At 51.9% G+C, this 21,160-nt stretch overlaps 2 protein-coding genes across 3 annotated transcripts in view; both read right to left on the bottom strand.

Annotated features, from left to right (window-relative positions):
* Nucleotides 1-2,027: 2,027 nt before the first annotated feature.
* On the bottom strand, nt 2,028-17,040 carry LOC139747071 (cadherin-related tumor suppressor-like). The gene is made up of 5 exons (XM_071658862.1): nt 14,351-17,040; nt 12,820-14,259; nt 12,299-12,458; nt 11,497-12,175; nt 2,028-5,899 (listed from the first exon to the last, which is right to left on the bottom strand). The coding sequence occupies exons 1-5, from the start codon at nt 17,038-17,040 to the stop codon at nt 4,233-4,235; spliced, it is 6,636 nt and encodes a 2,211-aa protein (XP_071514963.1). The 3' UTR covers nt 2,028-4,232.
* Nucleotides 17,041-17,250: 210 nt separating this feature from the next.
* LOC139747104 (cadherin-related tumor suppressor-like) overlaps nt 17,251-21,160 on the bottom strand; it is a 372,508-nt gene continuing 368,598 nt past the window's right edge. For both annotated transcript variants that reach the window (XM_071658925.1, XM_071658924.1), the window contains exons 8-11: nt 20,486-20,666; nt 18,243-18,405; nt 17,963-18,053; nt 17,251-17,716 (exon numbers count right to left, since the gene is read on the bottom strand). In XM_071658925.1, the coding sequence (XP_071515026.1) occupies nt 17,397-17,716; nt 17,963-18,053; nt 18,243-18,405; nt 20,486-20,666 (755 nt within the window). In that variant the 3' untranslated portion in view covers nt 17,251-17,396. The remainder of the gene's footprint in view (nt 17,717-17,962; nt 18,054-18,242; nt 18,406-20,485; nt 20,667-21,160) is intronic.

Raw genomic sequence — 21,160 nt, forward strand, 5'->3', positions numbered from 1 at the left:
TTCAAGGTACATTTTGCGTATATCTTTACATAAATAAGCAATTACTGAAGTTAATCAAATGCCTGCATATACACAAATTCAAAAATGGAACAGGTGAATATCATACCAAAGAACTGTTGTCATGGTATTACATTACAACAGTTCCATAGCATCAATATTTTACTAAAACCTTTCAGACTACTTTTAAAATCCCCTTAACTGGTACATAGTGGGCTCAGTTCGACTTCTTAATCTTACCAAAAACCTTAACCAATATTCTAAAAGCAACTTCACTGATTCATCAGCAAACACCATTAGCAGGTAGTGACATGTATGATTTAACGAAAAAGTATTTTGTATGTACATACCTCCATCAACATCCTAGACCCACGCTGCTGTTGGACTGCCACCGACTCCCTGTAGTCAATATCCCAGGTCAGTAGTGGCAGATGGCTGTATTTTGGTATATTTTCGACCACAGATATCAATTGGTAAAAGTTAGTTAAGGATCTGTTCATTTTCCATGAGTCTCCCCTACGATGGCATTTTCTCTCAATGTCAACAAACCTCTTTACTATTGACTACTGTCATTGAATCAAGGAAATCACTTCAGGAGAGACAAGAGACAGTAAGGAAACGTCACCCAGCATATCGTAGCAACAGAGAATTACAGAAGAAACATACGAGTGGTAACATATCGCTCCGTCCCGCCACTCGGGCCAGATGCCAGTGGCAACACCTCTTCACTTTACCTGGGTCCCGCCTAACGTCTCGCCGAACCCCATAAAACTTTGGCTGGGGTATATCCTTCTGGCTGATAACGTCCATATTCTCCTTATTACAGCACTTCAAATACCTCTGTATAAGTTAAGTATTGTATTCATCACACGTCCTCAATTAATTTGCTCAAATACGTCTTTTAAACACTTATAAATACAGAGATCAATCACAACACATTGCATACTATATCAACAACTCGTTCGAATTCGTTCACGAATTACTTTGAATATATCCAACGTATCTAATTTCAAAATTACGTTGTTATATACATAAACTTTTAAGGAAAATAGTCTCAAAAGCAATATATATATTCAGCTGCTTTTGTATATGTCTTAGAACATAACCAATTAACTGTAATAAGATTTTTATTTCTTCAAAGAAATTAAACAACATTCGGACAAGTTTAATCGTAGAATTCATTTAGTTCCATAAATGCCTATATTTCTGGATTTCAAACATACACAAATATATGAAAATCAACTTTCTAAACTTCATGTATATTATTTTGGTCACTATACGATTCAAAATATTTATTACTATAGGCCAACAGTGCGGATTTCCCTATATACTGATAGTTAGTAACGAATGAGCCATCGATTGAATGCGTGTTAATTGGTCGGGATTGGAATTATGACCGTGAGCTTCACGATGGATCACACGGACAACTGATTTTATATTACTTTATCTGTCATCAAGTTTGCTCTGAAAGGTATGAATAACAATCTACTGGACACATAAGGGAATCATGATTGTAGTTACTGCCGCTATTGTCTGGAGGAAGGAACCCACCCAGAAGAGAGTAAATGGATGATTACATCATCATCTTAGCGTCCTTGAAAAGGTAGCTTGATCATTGTTTTATTCACGCACCACAACGCTTTTCTAGTCTGCGTGCGTGCAGTCGTGCTTGCATTAATCCAGAAGGCTTTGTTTTCATCAGAATTCACACTATAGTTGCTATAGCAAAAGTGAGACACGTAGTATATAAAACAGACTTTGCTCTGGACAGGACAGCCATCATTAAATTCTGAGAGACATCAGGGTAATGTTTATAGTCTCCATTTTCTTTACCATCGTAAATATAGGGGTAAATGGGAAATCAATTTTTACAGCTTCGACAACACACTGTAAAATTAAAGTCCCCCACAAATACATTCACACACACACATAGCCTTTACTTTACCTTCCCCACATCGACCTTCCTACTCAAGCAAACGGCGTGGTACCAATAAAGAGAGAGAGAGAAAAATAATAATAATAATACATACTCGCATTACAAATGTTTATTACAATATCACTTTATACATAAATCACATGTTGCCTCGATAACAACACCTCGCGCATCATTCATACAAAATAAAAAAACAACAAGAGACGTTTTGGCACACACGGCGTGGCTTGACTTACATAGGAATACACTGTACACTCAAATATATATATACATGGAGTTGATAATGTACAAAGAGCCATATTACTAACCCTAATATAGTACAAACTGGGTCTGCTGCAGATAATCGACACATATTTTAAGTTGTTTTCTTGACATGACATTCCTAAATAATAATGACAATAATAATAATGATAATAAAAAAATCTGAGCTAGTCTTCCTTAGTCGATATATATATATATATATATATATATATATATATATATATATATATATATATATATATATATATATATATATATATATATATTCATATATATGAATGACAAATTTCAGAAATTTAACTTGATGAAGCAAAGGTTCACATATGATATATATCTAATCTCAACCACTTCCTTTATCTTTTTTAAAAAACTTTTCGGTTAGACTAATATCAAAGAAAACATTCAACCAATTCAAGAAACAAGTTCCCTTTACAACTGAGATATATATATATATATATATATATATATATATATATATATATATATATATATATATATATATATATCCCTCAAAAGAAGAAAAAAATAAACTTATATAAAGTCCAGTGATCACTACAACACCCCGGGATCCGCTCAAGACGCGTCCAGGCCAGACAAGGAAGCAAAGAAGTTCCTGGCGTGAGGCACAGCTTCCACAGAAACTGTGTCTCACGAGGCAATTTCAAACCGAATCGAAACAAACACACACACACACAGACACACACACAAACACACACACACACACACACACATCCAGACTTTACATCAGCTATAATTTTTTTTATATGAATAGCAACACGTACGTGTTCCCAAAAATCTGGAAGGGGGAGGATCAAAAATCTTTATAATCGAGGATGATCACACACCCCCCCACACACACACCTCTTTAAATCCCAGACCTGGGTCACACTGTCCCCTACGGATCCCAATTCTTTGATTATGGCATTATAAGGCACCTTGGTTCAGCTTTGTTTGAGGGATGAAGATTTGGCCATCTCAAATGTTTCAAATGATAACAGTACACATACACAGAATTTAAATGCATGGTGATAATATAGAGAACATCTTAAAACATGTAAGAGTAAATGGGTTTGGCCTCTGAGAATTCACATTTCTTACGATTTAAAAGAAAAAAAAGAAAAAAAAAAGAGATAGAAAGGGGGAGCACAAAGGCAATTCTACATTTGGCAACTCGGAACCAAAAAAACTCATCTATATTACGCGAACATCAGGACAGTTTTGGCAACTTAGATTCGAGTATCAGGTCAATAAAAATGGTCACAAACTTCGGCACATCAGTTCAACTGAAATGGTCACAAACTTCGGCACATCAGGTCAAATAAAATTGGTCACAAACTTCGCCACTTTAAAACATTCGGCCACGAGGAGGTGATGCTTATTAAAAAAAAAAAAAGAGAGAGAAAGAAAGAGATGAACTTGTGTTATGAGTACTACCATTGGCCATATTCTACATAGACTGTTTTCAGGTGATTACTGTTCGTTTTGCAACACAGAGATACACAGAGAGACACACACACACACACACACACGCACGTAATTATCACTTCACCTTTCGGACGCAGTCGACCGACGTCAACTCGTCTCTCATAAAAATGACCGGAGCAGAAAAAAAAAGTATATAAAAAACAGATATTCGTTAATTCAGATAACGTAGCGTCCTCGGCAAAGACGTCTTCACACGATTGTCGAGTCGCCGTCTGTGTAGAAACTAGAAGCGTAGGTTTTGGAAATACACCCTCACGAGATATAATGCCAGTCACACGCGTGCAAAGTGTGACGAGGTGTTCCTTCTTCGGCAGGAGTCTCGTGCCCACACTGCGGTGGCTCCCGTCCGGCGCAACAGCCCTGGCCTCCTCCTTAGGCAGGCGTCCCCCACTCTCGCCAACGGCAGGCACTTCACGGGCGTCGTAGTCTCGTCTATCACGCTCACCGTGGAGGCACAGATTATAGCTGGTTGGGGGAGGGGGCTTTGCCTCCACTCCTTACGAATTATAGGCTTTGGCGGCTGCTAAATATAGTCCTCGCTCAGCTATAGATGCCGCTATACGTACTCCTCGCTGGGTTTGGGCGTGCCTCGGGCGCTCACTCGGCCGTTTGTGGTGTTGTCCGGTAGCTCGGCGATGTCCTTGAACACGCCGACCAGGCTCTCGAAGTTGGGGCCCCAGTTGAGCAGGTAATCCCAGCCGAACGTAGACCCGTTGGGTGGCTTGTACGAGCTCATGTTGCTCAGGTCGTCGTCGGAGGCCACCAGGGTGCTGAGCGAGCCTCGAAAAGAATCGAAGCCGTCGTAGTTTTTGGCCGACTCATTGTCGTGTTCGTTCTCATTGTCCACCTCCGCCAGCTTGCTGAAGATCATGTTGCCCGGACCGAAGTCGCGAGTGACCTTCTCGTAGTTGTTTTCGTACTCGAACTCCGAGCAGGTGAAGGAGTCGTTGCCAGACTCGTCGGTGGAGGAGTCTGGCGGCTCCAGGAGCTCTGTGTTGGTTTCGATGAGCTCCGCCAGCTTGTCCTTGCGCTGGTTGTCCTCGCTGGAGGAGGACACGGCGTCCAGCGTCGACACCAGCGACGAGTTGCGCGGCCTGGTGTTGAGTCGCTCGATCTCCTCGGGAGTCAGGCCCAGGCTCACGCTGCTGTCGTGCTTCTTCTTCTTCGTGGACTGTGAAGACGCGTGCATCGACCCGGACGACTGGGACAAGTGCGACACGGGTGAATTGAGAGATCTCTCGCTGGTGGACATGACATCCTTCACGCCCGGTCCTTGTGAGGTTGCGAGCAGCGCTGTCTGCAGTGGCTTGCCGCTAATATCCTGCAATGTGAGGATACGTGGCGTCTGCTGCGACAGCTCTGACGAGGGAGAGAGGCGGGCAAGAGGAGTGGACTGCATCTTGAGCACGGAGGGCGACTCCCTCGGGGCAACAGGGTTTGGGCTCTGTCGCATCAGATTGCGGGGGCTCTCGCGGTGCGGCGTATTGGGGAAATTATGAGGCGAATGTCGGTGGTTGTGCTTGTGGTACCCGGGGACGTGCGGGTTCGTCTTGTACTTGCGTACGTTGCCGTCCCGGTACCCCTTGTAGTGGTACACGATGTCAATATCGGAGGGCGCGATGGACGACGCGTTCTCCAGGTCGTAGTGTTCCGGAGCCTCCGAATCCGGTATGTGACCTAGGCCAGCCATGGTGTCCCGGTCCTGCAGCTGCGACTCCTCCACCCTGAGCGGCACGCCTGGCGACTTGTTCATCACCTCTCGCTCGATGATGTCCGGTCGCTGCGGTCGCTCGTGATCGCGTTCCTTGTACTTCTTGGTGGCCAGCTCCTGGGAGAGGTGCGAGCGGAGGACGTCGTCGGTCATTTCGGCGCTCTCCACGTAGCCGGAGTCCTGCGGCGACCTCCCGGAGTCGGAGGAGGTGTTGGCAAGGAGCGCCGACCCGTTCTGCTTGACGTGCACGCTGCCTTTCTCCCGCCGCTGCCGCCGCACGCGGTACACGATGAAGGAGACCAGGATGGCCACCAGGAGGAGGACGAAGAAGACGATGACGAGCGTGATGCCGATGGAGAGTGGGTCCGTGGAGGTGGCGGCGCCCAAGTCCGCCGCCGTGCAGTCGGTGACCAGCGCCACCCCGCGCGCCACGGCGTCCAACAGGGAACCCGTCGAGTTGAGGGGCTGCACCTCCCCGTCCACGCTGAAGGTCGACATGCATCCCACGAATCCTGCCGGGAATAAACAACGGTTAACTGGACGCGTCCACAACTCCTGCAGCCGGTACGTGATATACAGGTGGCCACGTAGACGTCACAAACAAAGCGTGTGTGTGTGTAACCCAATCTCTAAGCAGAATGTGAAAAATGCCTGACAATTTTAAGATAAAGTGTGGCTCTTGTGGGTTCTAATTCAATACTTGACTAAGGATATTCTAATGTAATTCCACTTAAACTAACCCAACGTAAATGCTGGAAACTTGTCACTGTATAGAACTCCGAGGCAGTAGGTGAAAAAAAATAACAACGCCTGATTTGACACCTCGTCTGTAACATATACGTAAATTCAGAACCTTCTCACACAAGGAAGACAGACTATACCCCTAGAGAACACTGGAGAACACCACACACTTAGAGAACACTACACACTTAGAGAACACTGGAGAACACCACACACTTAGAGAACACTACACACTTAGAGAAACACTGGAACTACTTCTTTTATTTGGAAAGTAATCCATTCTGTACTTGAAAACTAACAAACAGCTGAAATAGAAGACAATCTTATAATGAAAATAACTGCACAATTAAACATATGAATAAACCGCTAATATAAGAGGAAAGTTTGAAAACATAAGCGGCTAAATACTATCGTAAGATCTCAGGAGAGAGGGAGAGGATGAGGAAGGTGGAGGAGGAGGAAGAGGAGACGGTAGAAGATGAGAGTGTAAACATTTTGAAGAGAACGTTCGCGTCCACGAGTCTTGGTGGGGGTGTGGAGGGAGACGGACGAGTCCCTACAACACCTTGGCTACCATGGTCAGGCTCACCCCCTCGTAGATGACGAGGAACCAAACATGCTGGAGACATCTCGTTCGACTTGCACAAAAAAAAAAAAAAAACGCTGTGGGTACAAACATCGTCGTACTCCCTAACGCGACCTGATCCAGCAGACGCTATTACGTTATGCATTCTCCGTCGCTGATGCTTATCGAGTTGTAAACAATAATTCTATACGTCATACTCCCTTGTAAATGAGACATGAGGGATGTAAATGATACCTCCAGAGACTGACACACACACACACACACACACACACACACAGACAAACTTTAAACAAGACAACACATCTTCGAGGTGTCGAATTCCCTCGCCTCGTCATGTGGTTCGCAAACTAACGCACTCGCTCTAAAAGGTGATCACCGTAACAGAAAACGAGAAAGCTTTATAAAGAAAACTTTCCCCGGAGACTTTGGACCAGCGAGAACTCAACTGTTCCTAGAACAGCACTCAGGCTATACATACGTGAGCTATATCAACAATACGTACATGAATCTCTGGTGATCCGACAGCCATTACTAGAGATGGACGCTCATGGCTGTGGTCTGAGAGAGAGGGAGGGAGGGAAGGCAAGGCAAGGCAGTTTACTTCGCTAACGCACCCGCCATGCGTCCTCCCCACGCAGGAGGAACCAGCGCGACGGATAGATGAGCAAAGTGATTGTGGTTCCCCCATCCAACTTGTCCCTCATTACTTATTCCTTTATAGCGAGACCCGGAGTCCAGCCACGTGCGGAATCTGGCCACTACTCGGGTCTGAGACATGAGGCACCAACCCCAGCATCATAATGAGCCTCCCACACAACTCGCTACTCACACACACACACACATACACTCTCTCTCTCTCTTTCTCGAGCCATCCCTCACTGGCAGAAAAAAATGACACCTGACACGACGTCTATCAAAGTGCATAGGCATCGACAATCATCGTCAGGAGGTACGGACGGAGGAGCGTCGAGAGGAGGAGAAAAACTTGGGAGAATAACACGGGGTGCATGCTGGAGGGGAGAGAGAGAGAGAGAGAGAGAGAGAGAGAGAGAGAGAGAGAGAGAGAGAGAGAGAGAGAGAGAGAGAGAGAGAGAGAGAGAGAGAATGGACGCGCCGGCATCCAGAGGGACAGCTCGGGAACAGGTTGTGTCCGCCGTCGCGAGCAGCATCCGAATGTTGTTTACCCCGCGTCAGTTTAATCGTTCAACGCAGAGTCTGACTCGGTCCACTTGCGACAGTTCGTAGGACTGAGGCTCATCACCCGCCGTCAGGGATATGATTCTTACGTCGGGAGTTACTACTTTACCGACTACTGACCCTTGATGCACATCGGAGGGAGGGAGGTAGGGAGGCGGGAGGAGGATCACTACCAGCGCAACTGCAGCCCTAAGTAAAGGGCGAAAGCGAGAGGGAACGAGTGGGTAGGAGAGGAGGACTGGGGATCAGGAGAGGAGAAGAAGGGAGAAAAGGAGGGGATGAGGAGTGGATGATGACATGCCATCTAAAATGCGAGCCGGAGCCAAAGCCGGACTTAACTGTATATCAACCATCCTTCGAGACGGGCCAGGTCCACGTCCCTCCCTCAAGGAGAGCGTAACTGGATCGGTATCGCTGGACGTGCGAGTGACGAGTGTTACCTGACCGTCGTAACCTGCTTAGTCTTGCGCTGAGGCGGAGGTGAGTGCACCGCTCCGCCGCCCGACGCCCTCTCCACCCTCACTCCCTCTCCGCAAAGTTGGAGGAGCAGTCTCCTTCTTCTCCCACAACACAGAGAGAAAATGCGCTCCTCCGAGAACCTCCGTCATATGAACGGAGAGGAATAAGAAGTGACCGAGGCGGCGGACACACACACACACGACGACCCTATACCAACGAAGACTTTTACAATGGCTTCGTAATCTACCAGTGCAGCGGTAGGGAAAACCAGACCATCTTTACCGAAGCTTTAAGACGGGGGTTCAAGGCCATGCTATGCCGTACACTCGCTCATCTGGCCGGGCATGCGTGGTGCCGGCCGCTGGGACCCCACACGAGGGAGACTTGTGACCCCCAGGGACCCACGAATGGGAAAACTGTGACCCAAGGAAAACAGTAGGACCCACACATGGGACACTGTGACCCAGAGAGCCACACAGGGGATGCCTGAGGTCGGGGCAAGGACGCACCTGGGCGCGGCGACCTGAGGAGGCGGCCCAAGTCTCGGGAACAGTTCCCAAACGGCTGGAGGTCTCTCACAAAGGGCGGAGGGAAAGGATACTTCGAAAGAACAGTAAGGATGCCAGGGGAAGAAGGAGTAACTTCGGGAAAGAGATCAAAGGAAGGGCAAGATGGATGCGCATCAGGGAATGAATGAAAAGGTTAAAGGCTGGGAGGAGGGGAAGAAAAGAGCGACGCGAATGGAGGAAACAAGGAGACGATGAGGAGTTCCAAGAGGTTGAGGAGCGCGACGGGTGAGGAGGACATGTTACCAAGAGCGGGAACGAATTACCGTGGAACGTGGGAGGTGGTGGGAGACTGAGCGCATCACAGTGGGTGCGGAGGAATGCCCCAGCTGGGGAGCGTCTCTGAGGCTGCGTGGAAGGCGACAGTGGATGTGGAGAGGCGCAGCGGCGAAGCAAATTCGAATGGATCACAAGCGTAAAAATGAGAGGAAAAAAATGTTTTGCACGTCATATTGTTAATTCGCAAGGTACCATTATCCACGCCTGGCGTTTTTTTTTTTTTTTTTTTGTCTTCAAGGAGATGACCAAAGATGCGAGAGGCTGTGGCGAGCACATCGTCCGGGAGGAGGACAGCGTGTTGGCGAGGGGAAGGGACGGAGGCAGATGTAGTTAATCGGACGACGAAGAGAAGTGGGGTTGTGGTATATCGAGAGGATGATGAAGTGTTGATAACATCCCCAGATCACCCAGTACAAGGCAGTACATCTCGTGGTGGACACTAGCGAAAAACGTACATTACAGTATGTGTCCTAAAATGCATGTTCCCCTACACAATGCCTGCGGGTTTATGTACACCTGATCTTACGAGCTATACTCTAGGGTGGTGGCAATTAAGACCTAACTACAACACGTTGTTAAGGTCTTCTCAACGAACCATTAGACCAATTGCAAGTGGCCCCTTCCCTCGCCGACACTCACCCCCATACCTAACCGATGGAATTTTCGCTCAGTGTGAATTATATATACAAATATCTTATCGTCTTCACGTTCAAGGAATCAGATCGAAACCTAACGATGGTAACGGTAGTTCATGATTCTGCTATTACAGTTGGTTTCCTCATCGAATCTAAAAGCCCCTCCGGCATTACGGTATTGTGTGCTTGCTAATTCTAATGATATCAAGCATTTACCTTCAAACCCGGCTCGTAAGAAATGCATTCTTTATCACCATTCAAACTAGAGTGTCGTTTCTATATCACAGTGGAAATCGATATGTTCCTGCATGGCTTCTATTTCCTCGGAGACTGGTCGTCCCCTGATCTTAACGTGGTTTGATCAAAAGATTACCTTTGATTCCAAGTTTCCTTCGAAATCAACACAACTGGAATAAACACGAGTAAATCCAGTGATCTACTGTTATTCATCTCTACTCTCGGGTCTCTCTCTCTCTCTCTCTCTCTCTCTCTCTCTCTCTCTCGATCTAATGATCACATCACTTGGTTTGAGTCCATGGTCTCCCCCTCCCATGATGCGCGGCTGTTCCCTGACCGCCTCCCCACACCATCTTTCGCTCAATGGCCCGGGTTTCGGACCCCACACCTCAGTTTGCACACGCCACCTCGAAGACCCATCAGGACAACGAATCCGACCACCTTCCTCAGGGCTTCCCTTCACACCCGAGACGAAAGGCACACCGAGTCGCCTGGTGACGACTGGACTTCCACGTCAGAACGAAGGAGTGACCGAAGTGTAGTGTTTATACGCCATCAAAAGATTTTTAACCTTAAAGGAACGATTGGACTGGGGGGTTTAAAAGAACGGCCCTAATTGGCGCCTCACGGGGCGCAGGCCTACTTAATATCCGGAGACACGCAATCTTCTCATTAGCCCAAGCCGTACAACTGCCCACCATCGTTTTTCTCATCCTTCAGACTTACAGTTATCGGCAAGACCTATAATCTAGGGGCATATTGGAAACATTTCGAAGCTCAGGTCCCTCCTTAACCGATAGACTCGACCAGTTTGCAGCCAACGTACCATTCTCTCTCTCTCTCTCTCTCTCTCTCTCTCTCTCCTATGCGTCGCACAACCCTCTTCACGTCCTAATATCTTTCATCTCTGGAGTAATCCTCACGGAATGGCACCATCTGTCTTAAAAGGCTAACTATGGAGGTGTTTCAGAACACTTGCCTGAGCACTAATGCCTCCTCCTCTGGGTCGCTCTCAATACGCGTTACTCTCTTTTTAACTCAGTGCCTCTCACAACATTCCTGATAACCGGTTTGGCCTCAGCTAAAACCAGCATTCTCGTTCATATGTTGCTATTTCATTTAACCCAATTTCAAGGCTGCCTCAGTCTGGGTTAAGCTGACCCACCCCACCTACCCCCCGATGATCACCCTTCATAACACAGGAGGTCACTTGACTCGAATCGTTCTCAGTGGGGGAGAGAAGATGCCTAACATCTGTCAAGAGTTTGGATCCGTTGTCCCGTCCACCATGACAGTAACACACTGAACCCTGAAACTGTGACGCTAATCTGAGATGTTGCCAGTGTCAGTGAGCAATCATCACTCACAAGACAAGAATCTACGTGCATGTGGAGAGGGACACGACTTACCTGTGGGTGTATAGGGCAACTGTCCGGCGGAACGCGGTGCGGAGCCCAGCGTGAGCGAGGTGAGGTAGGCGTCCAAGAAGTCGTGGATGAAAGGCAGGTCCAGTTCGTCGCCGACGATGTCGCCGTCCAGTATGAGCCTGAGGGCCGAGTGCGCCGCCAGCAGGGTGAGGTTGTGCCAGTCGCCGTCGTTCACCGTCACTTCAGGAATGGTCATGTTGATGGGCTGGTTGGCGCCCAGCTTGGAGGTGTACTGCAGGAGTCCTGCCCGGATCTCCACGAGCGTGAAGTCGTTGTTCGTGGCTGAGTGCAGCAGGAGGCCGTTCTCCATCCTGGTGCGGAAGTTGAAGGAGAGGCTCTTGGGCGGCGGCGGCGGGACCTGGCGTGGTGGACGGGCGCGAGTGTGGTAGGCGCTGACCTCCCGCGACCACCTCGAGTGCTGCTGGTACAGACGAGGGAGGAGCTGGCGTCGCCGGTGTTGCTCCCTGATGACGAACTTGACGTAGGCGCCGCGGGTGAAGGACGCGGGGCGGAGGGATGCGTCGCAGTCGGGAGCCACCAGGCCATTGGCACAGCGACACATGTGCGTCGACCAGCGGTCGAGGCAGGTGGCGCCCTCGCCACACGGGTTACCCACACAGACATCAGCCATGCGTTCGCACGTATCCGAAATACCTCGGGCCTGAGAGGGATAAAAGCTATATCAACAAAAGGAATATATCAAGAGAAATCTAGAAAAAAAAATCATATCTAGAATAATCTGACGAAGGATCATGTCAAACCCTGTGAGCTAAAAATGTCTAACCTGGATGGGTCCTGAGAGATTGAGGGGTCTGCCGTTGATGGAGACGGTCTGGATGCAGCCGATGAAATCGTCGGCGAGGACCTGGCCCGGCCGCTCCTGAAGGGGGTCCACCGTCATCACGCCGCCCAGGTACATAGGCTCGTTGTTGAAGTTCAGGGTTCTGTTCGGGCAAAACCAACAAAATTGGTGATGGGAGTCGTGGAAGGTTTCACGATTACAGTTTTTAGGATATGATCTCTATTTTTTTCATAGTATTTTTGCCCCTACTGAGGGCGAACCTGATGGGGAAAATACTGAAAAACTTCATCGTTTTAAGTGACAAAGGAGTCAGGATAAACAGGGAGGTAGAGAGCCCCACAGTCTGTCTGTGGGGGAAGCAGCAGAAGGCATTAAAACTTCACAGAAGAACAAAAGAAGTGAATATCTACGCTACAATCTTCGAGGAACTGTGTCAACTTTGTACTCAAGTTATCAAGTTATGGTCAAGGGAAGAAGACGAGGAGCGGGTGGTGGTTACTGACCCGGTGGGTCCAGTGTCGTCACTGTAGCAGGAGGTGTCCCCGGGCCGGCACTCGCCGCAGGTCTCGCCGTTGTGCGTGCAGGTCGCCACGCTGAGGGAGATGACGCGTCCGTTGCGGGTTGCTGTCAGCTTGTACCACTTGCCGTCTGCCACCTGGCGTCCCACCTGGATCCTGGAGATGGCCGTCCGGGCGCCCCCGAAGCTGAAGCGGGGTTGTCCGCCCTTCAGTTCTATGGCCACGAAGTCCGAGCGGCCGCCGGTCTGCAAGCCGTAGTTGTAGACGAGGAGCGCGTCCGGCTTGTTGGTGGAGAAGATGATGGAGATGTCGTTGGTGGTGGAATCTAAAGTAGGGAAGGTCATGTACGAGAGCTCGCTGAAGCTGAAGGTGGACTTCTCGCAGTGGGTGCCGTAGAAATTGATCTTGCACGAGCAGCGGTAGCCAGGCTTGAGGGAGACGCAGGTGCCACCGTTCAGGCAAGGGTTCGGGCGGCAAGACTCACTGGCTAGCTCGCACTGGTTACCGCGGTAGCCAGGGCGGCACAGGCAGAAGAACCCTCCCTCCAACGTCGTCTGGCAGGACCCGCCGTTACGGCAGGGGTTGTCATCGCAGGCGTTGGTCTTGTCAAACTCGCACTGCGGCCCCTGCCGAGTAGGGGGACAAGTGCACACGAAATGAAACCCTTTTCTGGCGCAGGTGCCACCGAACTGGCACGGGTTGGGTGAGCAAGGATCCTGGCGCAACTCGCACCGCGGCCCCGTGAAGCCTTGGCGGCACCTGCACGACACGTCGTGGCGAATGAGAGGCGAGGTGAAGATGAAGCTGGGGGAGTCTGTGATCTCCGTGTCCCCGTAAGCGTGGATGCCATGCGAACACTCGCCGCCGTTCTTACACGGCGTGTCGCTGCAGGGGTTGTAGTCGACGATCAGCTGCAGTCCCTGGAGTGACTGGGTCAGACTCGGCTCCTCAGCCGCCAGTTTACGGGTGACTTCCGCCGGACGGAGGAAGGAGTTCGTACCCGATCCAGCCACTGCGAGAGTTAGGTCGATGTGGGAGTCGACGTCGAGCATGGAGTAGATGCGGACCTGACCGCCTGCGAACATGGGCACCAGGTTGTCGACGAAAGGTTTGTAGTACAGACGAAGGAATCGTTCCGCGGTGACATTGAGGAGCCTCAACGTGAGGCTGTTGTCCAGGGTGACATTGTCGAAGGATTCGAACTCCAGGGCAACCTTGGACGTGACGTCCGGGTGTTTGCCGTCATTCCCAGAGACGCTGAGGGTGTAGGTGCGGTCGCGGGGGACTCTGGCCGCGTGTAGGTTACAAGCGTTGGGGATGGAGAAGATGGCGGCATCTTGGGTGAGGATCTGACAGGAGTACTGACCGGCGGTGTCTGCGTCGTTGGGGTGGACATCGGCCACCTTACCTCCCGGGGAACACGCCCTGGAACGTCTGCACCTTCACCGTCACCGTCCGGGGCGTCGAGGGAGAATCGTTCTTGTCCAAGACGATGATGGAGACGGGGTATTCAGACTTCATCTTAGGCTTGCCGCTGTCCTCAACCTCGATGCGGAAGGTGAGCTCGGGCGTCGTCTCGCGGTCGATGCTGCGGGTCGTCTTGACCTCCCCCGTTGCCTGGTCGACGGTGAAGAACTCGCGGTGTTCACCTCCCACGATATAGTAAATGAAAGGTTGCGTATTCGGCGCCAGGTCGGGGTCAGTGGCACTGAGGGTCATGACGGAGGTCATGGCGGGCTCGTTCTCAGCCACATAACCCACGATGTCCGGCGGGTCGAACTGGGGCCCGTTGTCGTTAACGTCGTCCAATATGACGCGGACGAGGGTGGTCCCGGTCTGCGGCGGGGAGCCGTTGTCGATGGCGCCCACCGTCAAGTTGTACACCTGGATGGTTTCACGGTCCAGCTGAGCCGTGGTCTCTATGACGCCGCTCTGCGGGTCCACCTTAAACACCTGGCCGAGGTTCCCGCCGATGATGGAGTACGTGAACTGGTTATTCTGAGGCTGTACGTCGGAGTCCACCGCTGTGACGGTCAGGACGAGAGTGCCTACGAGAGCGCCCTCGGACAACCTCGTCTCGTACAGCGGCTGGGAGAACACGGGAGGATCGTTGCCGTCCTGGATGGAGATGGTTATCTGTGCCTCGTCCGTGTCGTTGCCGCGGATGCTGCCGGCGTTCTTGGCCATGACCGTGAGGACGACTCTGTTCTGGCTCTCCCGGTCGAGGCTCCGAGCCACGGTGATCACCCCGGTGGTCGGCTGGATCAAGAACCCTCGGTCGTTGCTGGCGCCGACCAGCAGGTAGTACACCATACCATCCTCGCCCTTGTCCTCGTCTGTGGCCTGGATGGCACCGACGGATGTGCCGATCTGCGCGGACTCTGAGACAGTGAACTGGAATACTGACTGGATGAAGCGAGGGTAGAACTCGTTCCTTCCCGTTACGTGGACTACCACGGTGGAGGAGCCCCACTGCGTTGAGTCGGGGTTGTTGGCGGCTCTTATGTCCAGGACGTAACGGCTCTTCTCCTCGTAGTCGAACACTCGCTTCGAGGTCACGACGCCCGTCTCGGGGTCCACGGCGAAGAACTCTTTGCCGTCGCCGCCCACCAGCGTGTACTGGATGACAGCATTTCGTGCCGAGTCTATATCCGTGGCATTCAGCTTGAACACGGTCGTGCCGGCGTTGGCGTTCTCTGCAATGTAGGCGTTGTACTGCTGCTGGCTGAACCTGGGAGGATTGTCATTGATGTCGATTAGGATGACGGTGAGCACGGCCGTGGAGTGGAGCGGCACGAATGCCAAGTCGTGTGCCGTGATGTTGAGCCTGTACTCCTGCACAGCGTCGTAGTCCAGCGGGTGCATGATGGTCACAGCTCCCGTGCTCTTGTCTATAGCGAACTTACCAGCCTCGTTGCCGCTCGTGATCGAGTATCGGACGAGTCCATTCGGGCCCTTGTCACTGTCTTTGGCTGTGAGCGTCCCAATCGCCGACCCCAATGGTTCGTTCTCCGGCACGATCACCTGGTAACTAAGAGCCGTGAATTCCGGGGCGTGTTTGTTTTCCCCGGTGACCACTAGCGTCACGAGGACCTCGTCCTGAAGTGGAGGGACGCCGCGGTCTAAAGCGCGGACCAGCAGGACGAACTGCGTGTCAACGCGTCCCTGTAGCTGCCGCGCCACCGTGATCCACCCGGTCTTCTGCTCCAGCAGGAAGTAGTCCGTTCCGTTGCCTCCCACCTTCTGGTACTCAATCTCCGCGTTGATGCCGAAGTCTCGATCATCGATGGCTTTCAGCTGGATGATGGACTGGCCCACAGTTGAACTCTCGGGCACGGGGGTGAAGTACCGGTCCAGCGAGAACTTGGGAGGGTTGTTGTTGGCGTCCACGACATTGATAACCACGGAGCTTTCTGATGACATGGGCGGCTTACCGTTGTCTGTGGCCAGCACCGTCAAGTGGTACTGGTTTTCAGGGGACGGGCCCTTCAGCGTGTGCTTGTACTGAAGGGCCTGCTTGGATAAGATCTCACCACTGGCTGGGTCAACGCTGAAGAAGTCAGACGGGAATTTGAGCGAATACGACACGACGCTGTTGGGGCCCTGCTTGTCGCGGTCTGTGGCCGTTACCTGCCCGACGAAGGCGACGCTGCGCTGCAGCTCGGGGAAGTTGAAGACGTAGTAGCTCTGCTCAAACTCCGGGGCGTTGTCGTTTTCGTCCTGGACGGTGATAGTCAGTGGAGTCTCCGCGCGCCAGGACCCGTCAACTGCAGACACCTTCAGGAGGTATTCGTCGTTCAGTTCACGGTCGATGGCGCGCGCCACCGTCACGTTGCCGCTCACAGAGTCGATGTAGAACTTGCCTCCGGGATTCTCGGTGAAGCTGTAGGTGGCGTTGGCGTTCTCACCGATGTCTCGGTCGCTGGATGTCACCTGGATGACAAACGTCCCCACCTCAGCGTTCTCCGTGACGTTGACGCTGAACAAGCGCGTGAAACGGGGTGGGTTGTCGTTCTTGTCTTGCACCGTGACGACGACCATGGCCGTGCCGGTCTGTGCTGGCGTCCCCTTGTCCACCGCCTCCACCGTCAGGGTGTATACCTCCACCTCCTCCCGGTCGAGTTGGATCTTGGTGTAGATCTGGCCCGTCTCGGCATCCAGGGTGAAGGCCTCCGCTGCCGGGGAATCTCGCCTCAGCTGATACATGACCTGAGCATTCGTCCCGGAGTCACGGTCCGTGGCGCTGACCGTGGCCACCAGCTGAGGAGGGTACTGGGCCTCGAGGATGCTGGCGTTGTAGATGGCCTGGGTGAACACAGGGGCGTTGTCGTTGTAATCGGTGACGTTGACGACCAGCTGGGTGACGGAGGCGAGGGGAGGGTCGTCGGAGTCCTGCGCTGCGACCCACACCTCATAACGAGGTGCGGTCTCGTAGTCCAGGCCGTACTGCGAGATCCTGAGTTCTCCTGTCTTCTCGTCCACTATGAAGGCCTGGCCCACGTTGCCTCCAGCGATACTGAAATGGACGGAGCCTGTCGGCCCAGCCTTTGGCGATGTGGCCGTCAGGGTGGTGACCAGGTCCCCCCGCGCCGCCTCGCTGAAGCTGAAGGTCTTTTCCAGCGGCTGGAAGACGGGGAAGAGGTTGTTGGGTCGAAGGTGGACCTGAGCTTGGCGCTGGTGGAGAGGGGCGTGTCCCCAGAGTCCGTGGCCAGGACCTCCAGCTCGTAGTCGGCCTCCCCAGCCAGCGCCGTGGACGCCTTGATCACTCCCGTCTCCTGGTTCATGTAGAACTTGTCGGCATCGTTGCCAGAGAGGTAGTAAGTGATGCGGCCGTTCACGCCCTCGTCCGGGTCCCAGGCCTCGCCCCCAAACACGAAGTTCCCTGAAACAGACAAGGTTGGTTCAAGACGACTCAGGAGAGAGAGTGAGTGAGTGACGTATTAATTGATCGTATTAATGACAAGTTCTTAGTTGATGCGTTTCAGCTATTCCAGTCAGAGTGGCTGGTTACTTATTTACATAAATTGGTTTGAATTTTCCCTAAGTTTTGGTAGAGGAGACCCACTGTACAAGGCTCCTCCTCATCGTTAGAGAGAGTGTGTGGACGCCATGGGGGGCGGGCCCTTACCTGGAACCATGGGGTCGGGTACGTGGATGAGGTACTGCCCCTGGGAGAAGGTCGGGGCGTTGTCGTTCTCATCTGTCACAGTCACCCTCACCTGAGGAACAAAGGCGGCCAACGTTAGACCTTCCCTGTGACACAAAGATCACCCAGACAGCCTCATCGTCAAGCTGTGCATACGGTATATGATTCACACACACACACATATCAGACCAGTACTGTAGGAGCTTCAGCTAGTCAAGCTCTCGAAGGGCCTTTGGTGAGGATGTTGTCGGGATGTGTTTACCTGGGTGGTAGCTGAGCGTGGCTCGGTGAGGGAAGAGTCTCGGGCCTGAAGCACCAGGGAGTAGCGGGCCACACTCTCGCGGTCCAGGTGGGCCACCGTCCGGATCACTCCCGTCCACTCCTCCACGGTGAACACTCCCGCCGCGCCCTCCACCAGCGAGTACCTGTAAGGATGGACACGACTGTATTAGTATTGGTGAGGGTAGCAAGGCTGGCTGGCATCTACAGGAGATAATGAAAGCGGGTAAATGAGTTGATACTGGCGAGTGCATGAGTGCCAGGGTGGAGCCTAGGTCAGCAGGAGTGAATAATTGGTTGCCAATGAGTGCCAAGAAGGAGGAGAGGAGCCTGGGTCAGCATAAGTACAAGAGTGCCAGTGATTGCCTGTGGGGAGGAGAGGCGCCTGGGTCAAGAATGGTGAGCACATGAATGACGTGAGAACCTGCAGGGGAGGGAGGACCCTGAGTCACCGCTGGTGAGTGTACGAACGCCAGTGAGTATCTATGGGGGTGACGGAAAAGGTTACTGGGTCTTTGCTGGTGAGTACATGAATGCCACTGAGAACATGACGGGATGAAAAGGAAGGGGAGGAAGGTAACTGGGTCTGTCTCAGGGCAGAGGTAGGGGATAAGAAGTGGGTTGATACTGACAGGCACACGAGGGAACGCTAGGGATGTTAATCCCCAACAGAGACAGACGGTGACGTGCATGCACCAGGAGTCAAGTGAGAGGGACGTGGAAGGACTATGAAGAGGAGGTGACGCAAAATGACATATGGGGAGCTGGGAAGAAGAGAAGTCAAAGTGAAGGGAGGCAGTATGAGAAACACAGTCTGGGAGAAGTGGGGAATGCATGATAGTACAGAAGAAGGGGTCAGGGATACCAAGAATGATGTGGTGGAAAAGTGGAGGCTACAGACAAACACAGACTCTGGCGAAGGAAGATTAAGCACACGTTAACAAGACTTCGCAGTGGCATAGAAACATTTGTGTAGGAGACAACGTCAAGTGACAAAGAAAAAAAGGCAGAGGAGGTGTCCACTGACAAGTACAGAAATCCGACAATCAAAGCAAATGATGAAGAAGCGATGGGGAGGAATAAAATGTCAGATAACCAAGTAAAAGTAGAGAGCGGGACTGTCACCGAGAAAGAGCGATGGAGACGGAACGGCCAGCGAGGGAAAGGAGGCTAGCCAAGGACTGACAATGACGGGGAAAGCGTGGCCAATGAGACACAAAGCTGGTGTTCCACTGTGGCAGGGAGGATGTTGGAGGAGGGGAGGGGGTGTATGTGTGTGTGTGGCGGGGGCAAACGCTGAAAGCGACCGACGGAGACGCACATCTCCGGCACCGGAATATGAAAGCATCACATTAATTCAGTGCAGGAGAGTTGAGAGGGGAGGGAGGGAAGGACTCACTCAGACCGCGACGCTTTTACTGAGCCTGCCGCCGCTCCGTATATAACAAGATGCGGGAACAATGAAGTAATGGGATCATTGTAGCCACGAGGGCCATTCTAATGACTCCCTCGCCGCTGTTGCAACAACTGAGAGGAAGGGGGTGTCATTAAACAGGACATTCGGCGCTGCTGTGAGCACGGTGTCTCACCATAACGAGAGCCGGCAAGCTCAGTAATTAAGAGAACACCTCAGAAAACACGCACGATCAGGACACCTCTGGAAAGACTTAACCGGGCGACGTCCATTAATTAAAGATCTCGGGGAGCACTTCGGCAGACGCCGTCTTCCCTGATACGACAAAGAGCAACTCTTGTTCGCACGAGGAAGTGGCTATACACTATTGCCTGTGAGAGCTGAGTCCCTCTCTCGCAGGCGCCCCTAAGTGAGCCATCTAACCCTATCGACATGGAGAAGGTCCCCTTAGTGAACCCCCTCTATCATGAACCTCATAGGAAGGGCATCCTAGTGAGAAGCGTGAGGTCCTGCCCCACCACAGGACCCCCTAGTGAGAGGTGTTAGGTCCTGCCTCACCAAAGGACCCCCTAGTGAGAGGTGTGAGGTCCTGCCTAACCATAGGGCCCCCCTGGTGTGGGTCGTGAGGCCCTGCCTCGCCAGCAGGACCCCCTAGTGAGAGACGTGAGGTCCTGCCTCACCACAGGACCCCCTAGCGTGGGGCGTGAGATCCTGCCTCATCACAGGACCCCCTGGTGTGGGGTCGTGAAGCCCTGCCTCGCCAGCAGGACCCCCGACCGAGGGGCATGAAGCCCCACTGCCTCACCACCCACCTGATCTTAGCGTTGGCGCCGGCGTCTCTGTCGGTGGCGGCGATGGCGATCACCTGGGTGTCTGGGGCGACGCTCTCGCTCACGGCAGCCTCGTACTCGTCCTTGTCGAACTTTGGGGCGTGGTCGTTCTCGTCCTGCACCAGCACCGAGATGGTGCCCGTGCCCGTAAGTCGTGGCGTGCCTGTAACACAAGAGAGGGAGAGGAGCCATCGTTACACACAGGGGCCTGACACTTGTCCTCACCACCACAATGCAGTTTCCTACGGTCGGTACGAAAGCGTCCTTCTCTTGGGGTTGGCTCCACTGAGCACGACTCTTGATGACGACGAAGGTGTGACCCTTGGGTATGATGACCTGGCTTTCGACCTGGTCCTTAAGGGGTCAGGTCAAAGGTCATGGCACCACTCCAGAGGGTTGCACCAACGCGCTCAAGGAGTGAAACAAACTCATACAATAACGCTTCAAAGGGCATTGACTTAAAACGTTATCACTGTAACTTTATCCTGTAACAAAATAAATCTGGAAACACACACACAGAAAATGTATAATCAACTCATATTTCTTGATTATCATACGTAGAGTTTTGCTCGGTCTACCCCTCGACTCTCACCACCACTGCCTCCGTAAACTCATGTCTGGGCTGGGTTCTCCCCAGCGTGGCAGAAGCAACTTGAA

Source organism: Panulirus ornatus, chromosome 67, assembly GCF_036320965.1.
Source record: "Panulirus ornatus isolate Po-2019 chromosome 67, ASM3632096v1, whole genome shotgun sequence".
Lineage (NCBI taxonomy): Eukaryota > Metazoa > Arthropoda > Malacostraca > Decapoda > Palinuridae > Panulirus > Panulirus ornatus.

Bases quoted from the DNA above. Each gene is read 5' to 3' on its own strand.
- LOC139747071 (XM_071658862.1), bottom strand. From the start codon at position 17,040: ATGTATCAGCTGAGGCGAGATTCCCCGGCAGCGGAGGCCTTCACCCTG. The intron at 12,459-12,819 runs GTCAGTAACCAC...TTGCCCGAACAG, and splicing joins GACGACACTGGACCCACCGG to AACCCTGAACTTCAACAACG. The intron at 5,900-11,496 runs GTAAGTCGTGTC...TATTCCCGGCAG, and splicing joins GTTGCCCTATACACCCACAG to GATTCGTGGGATGCATGTCG.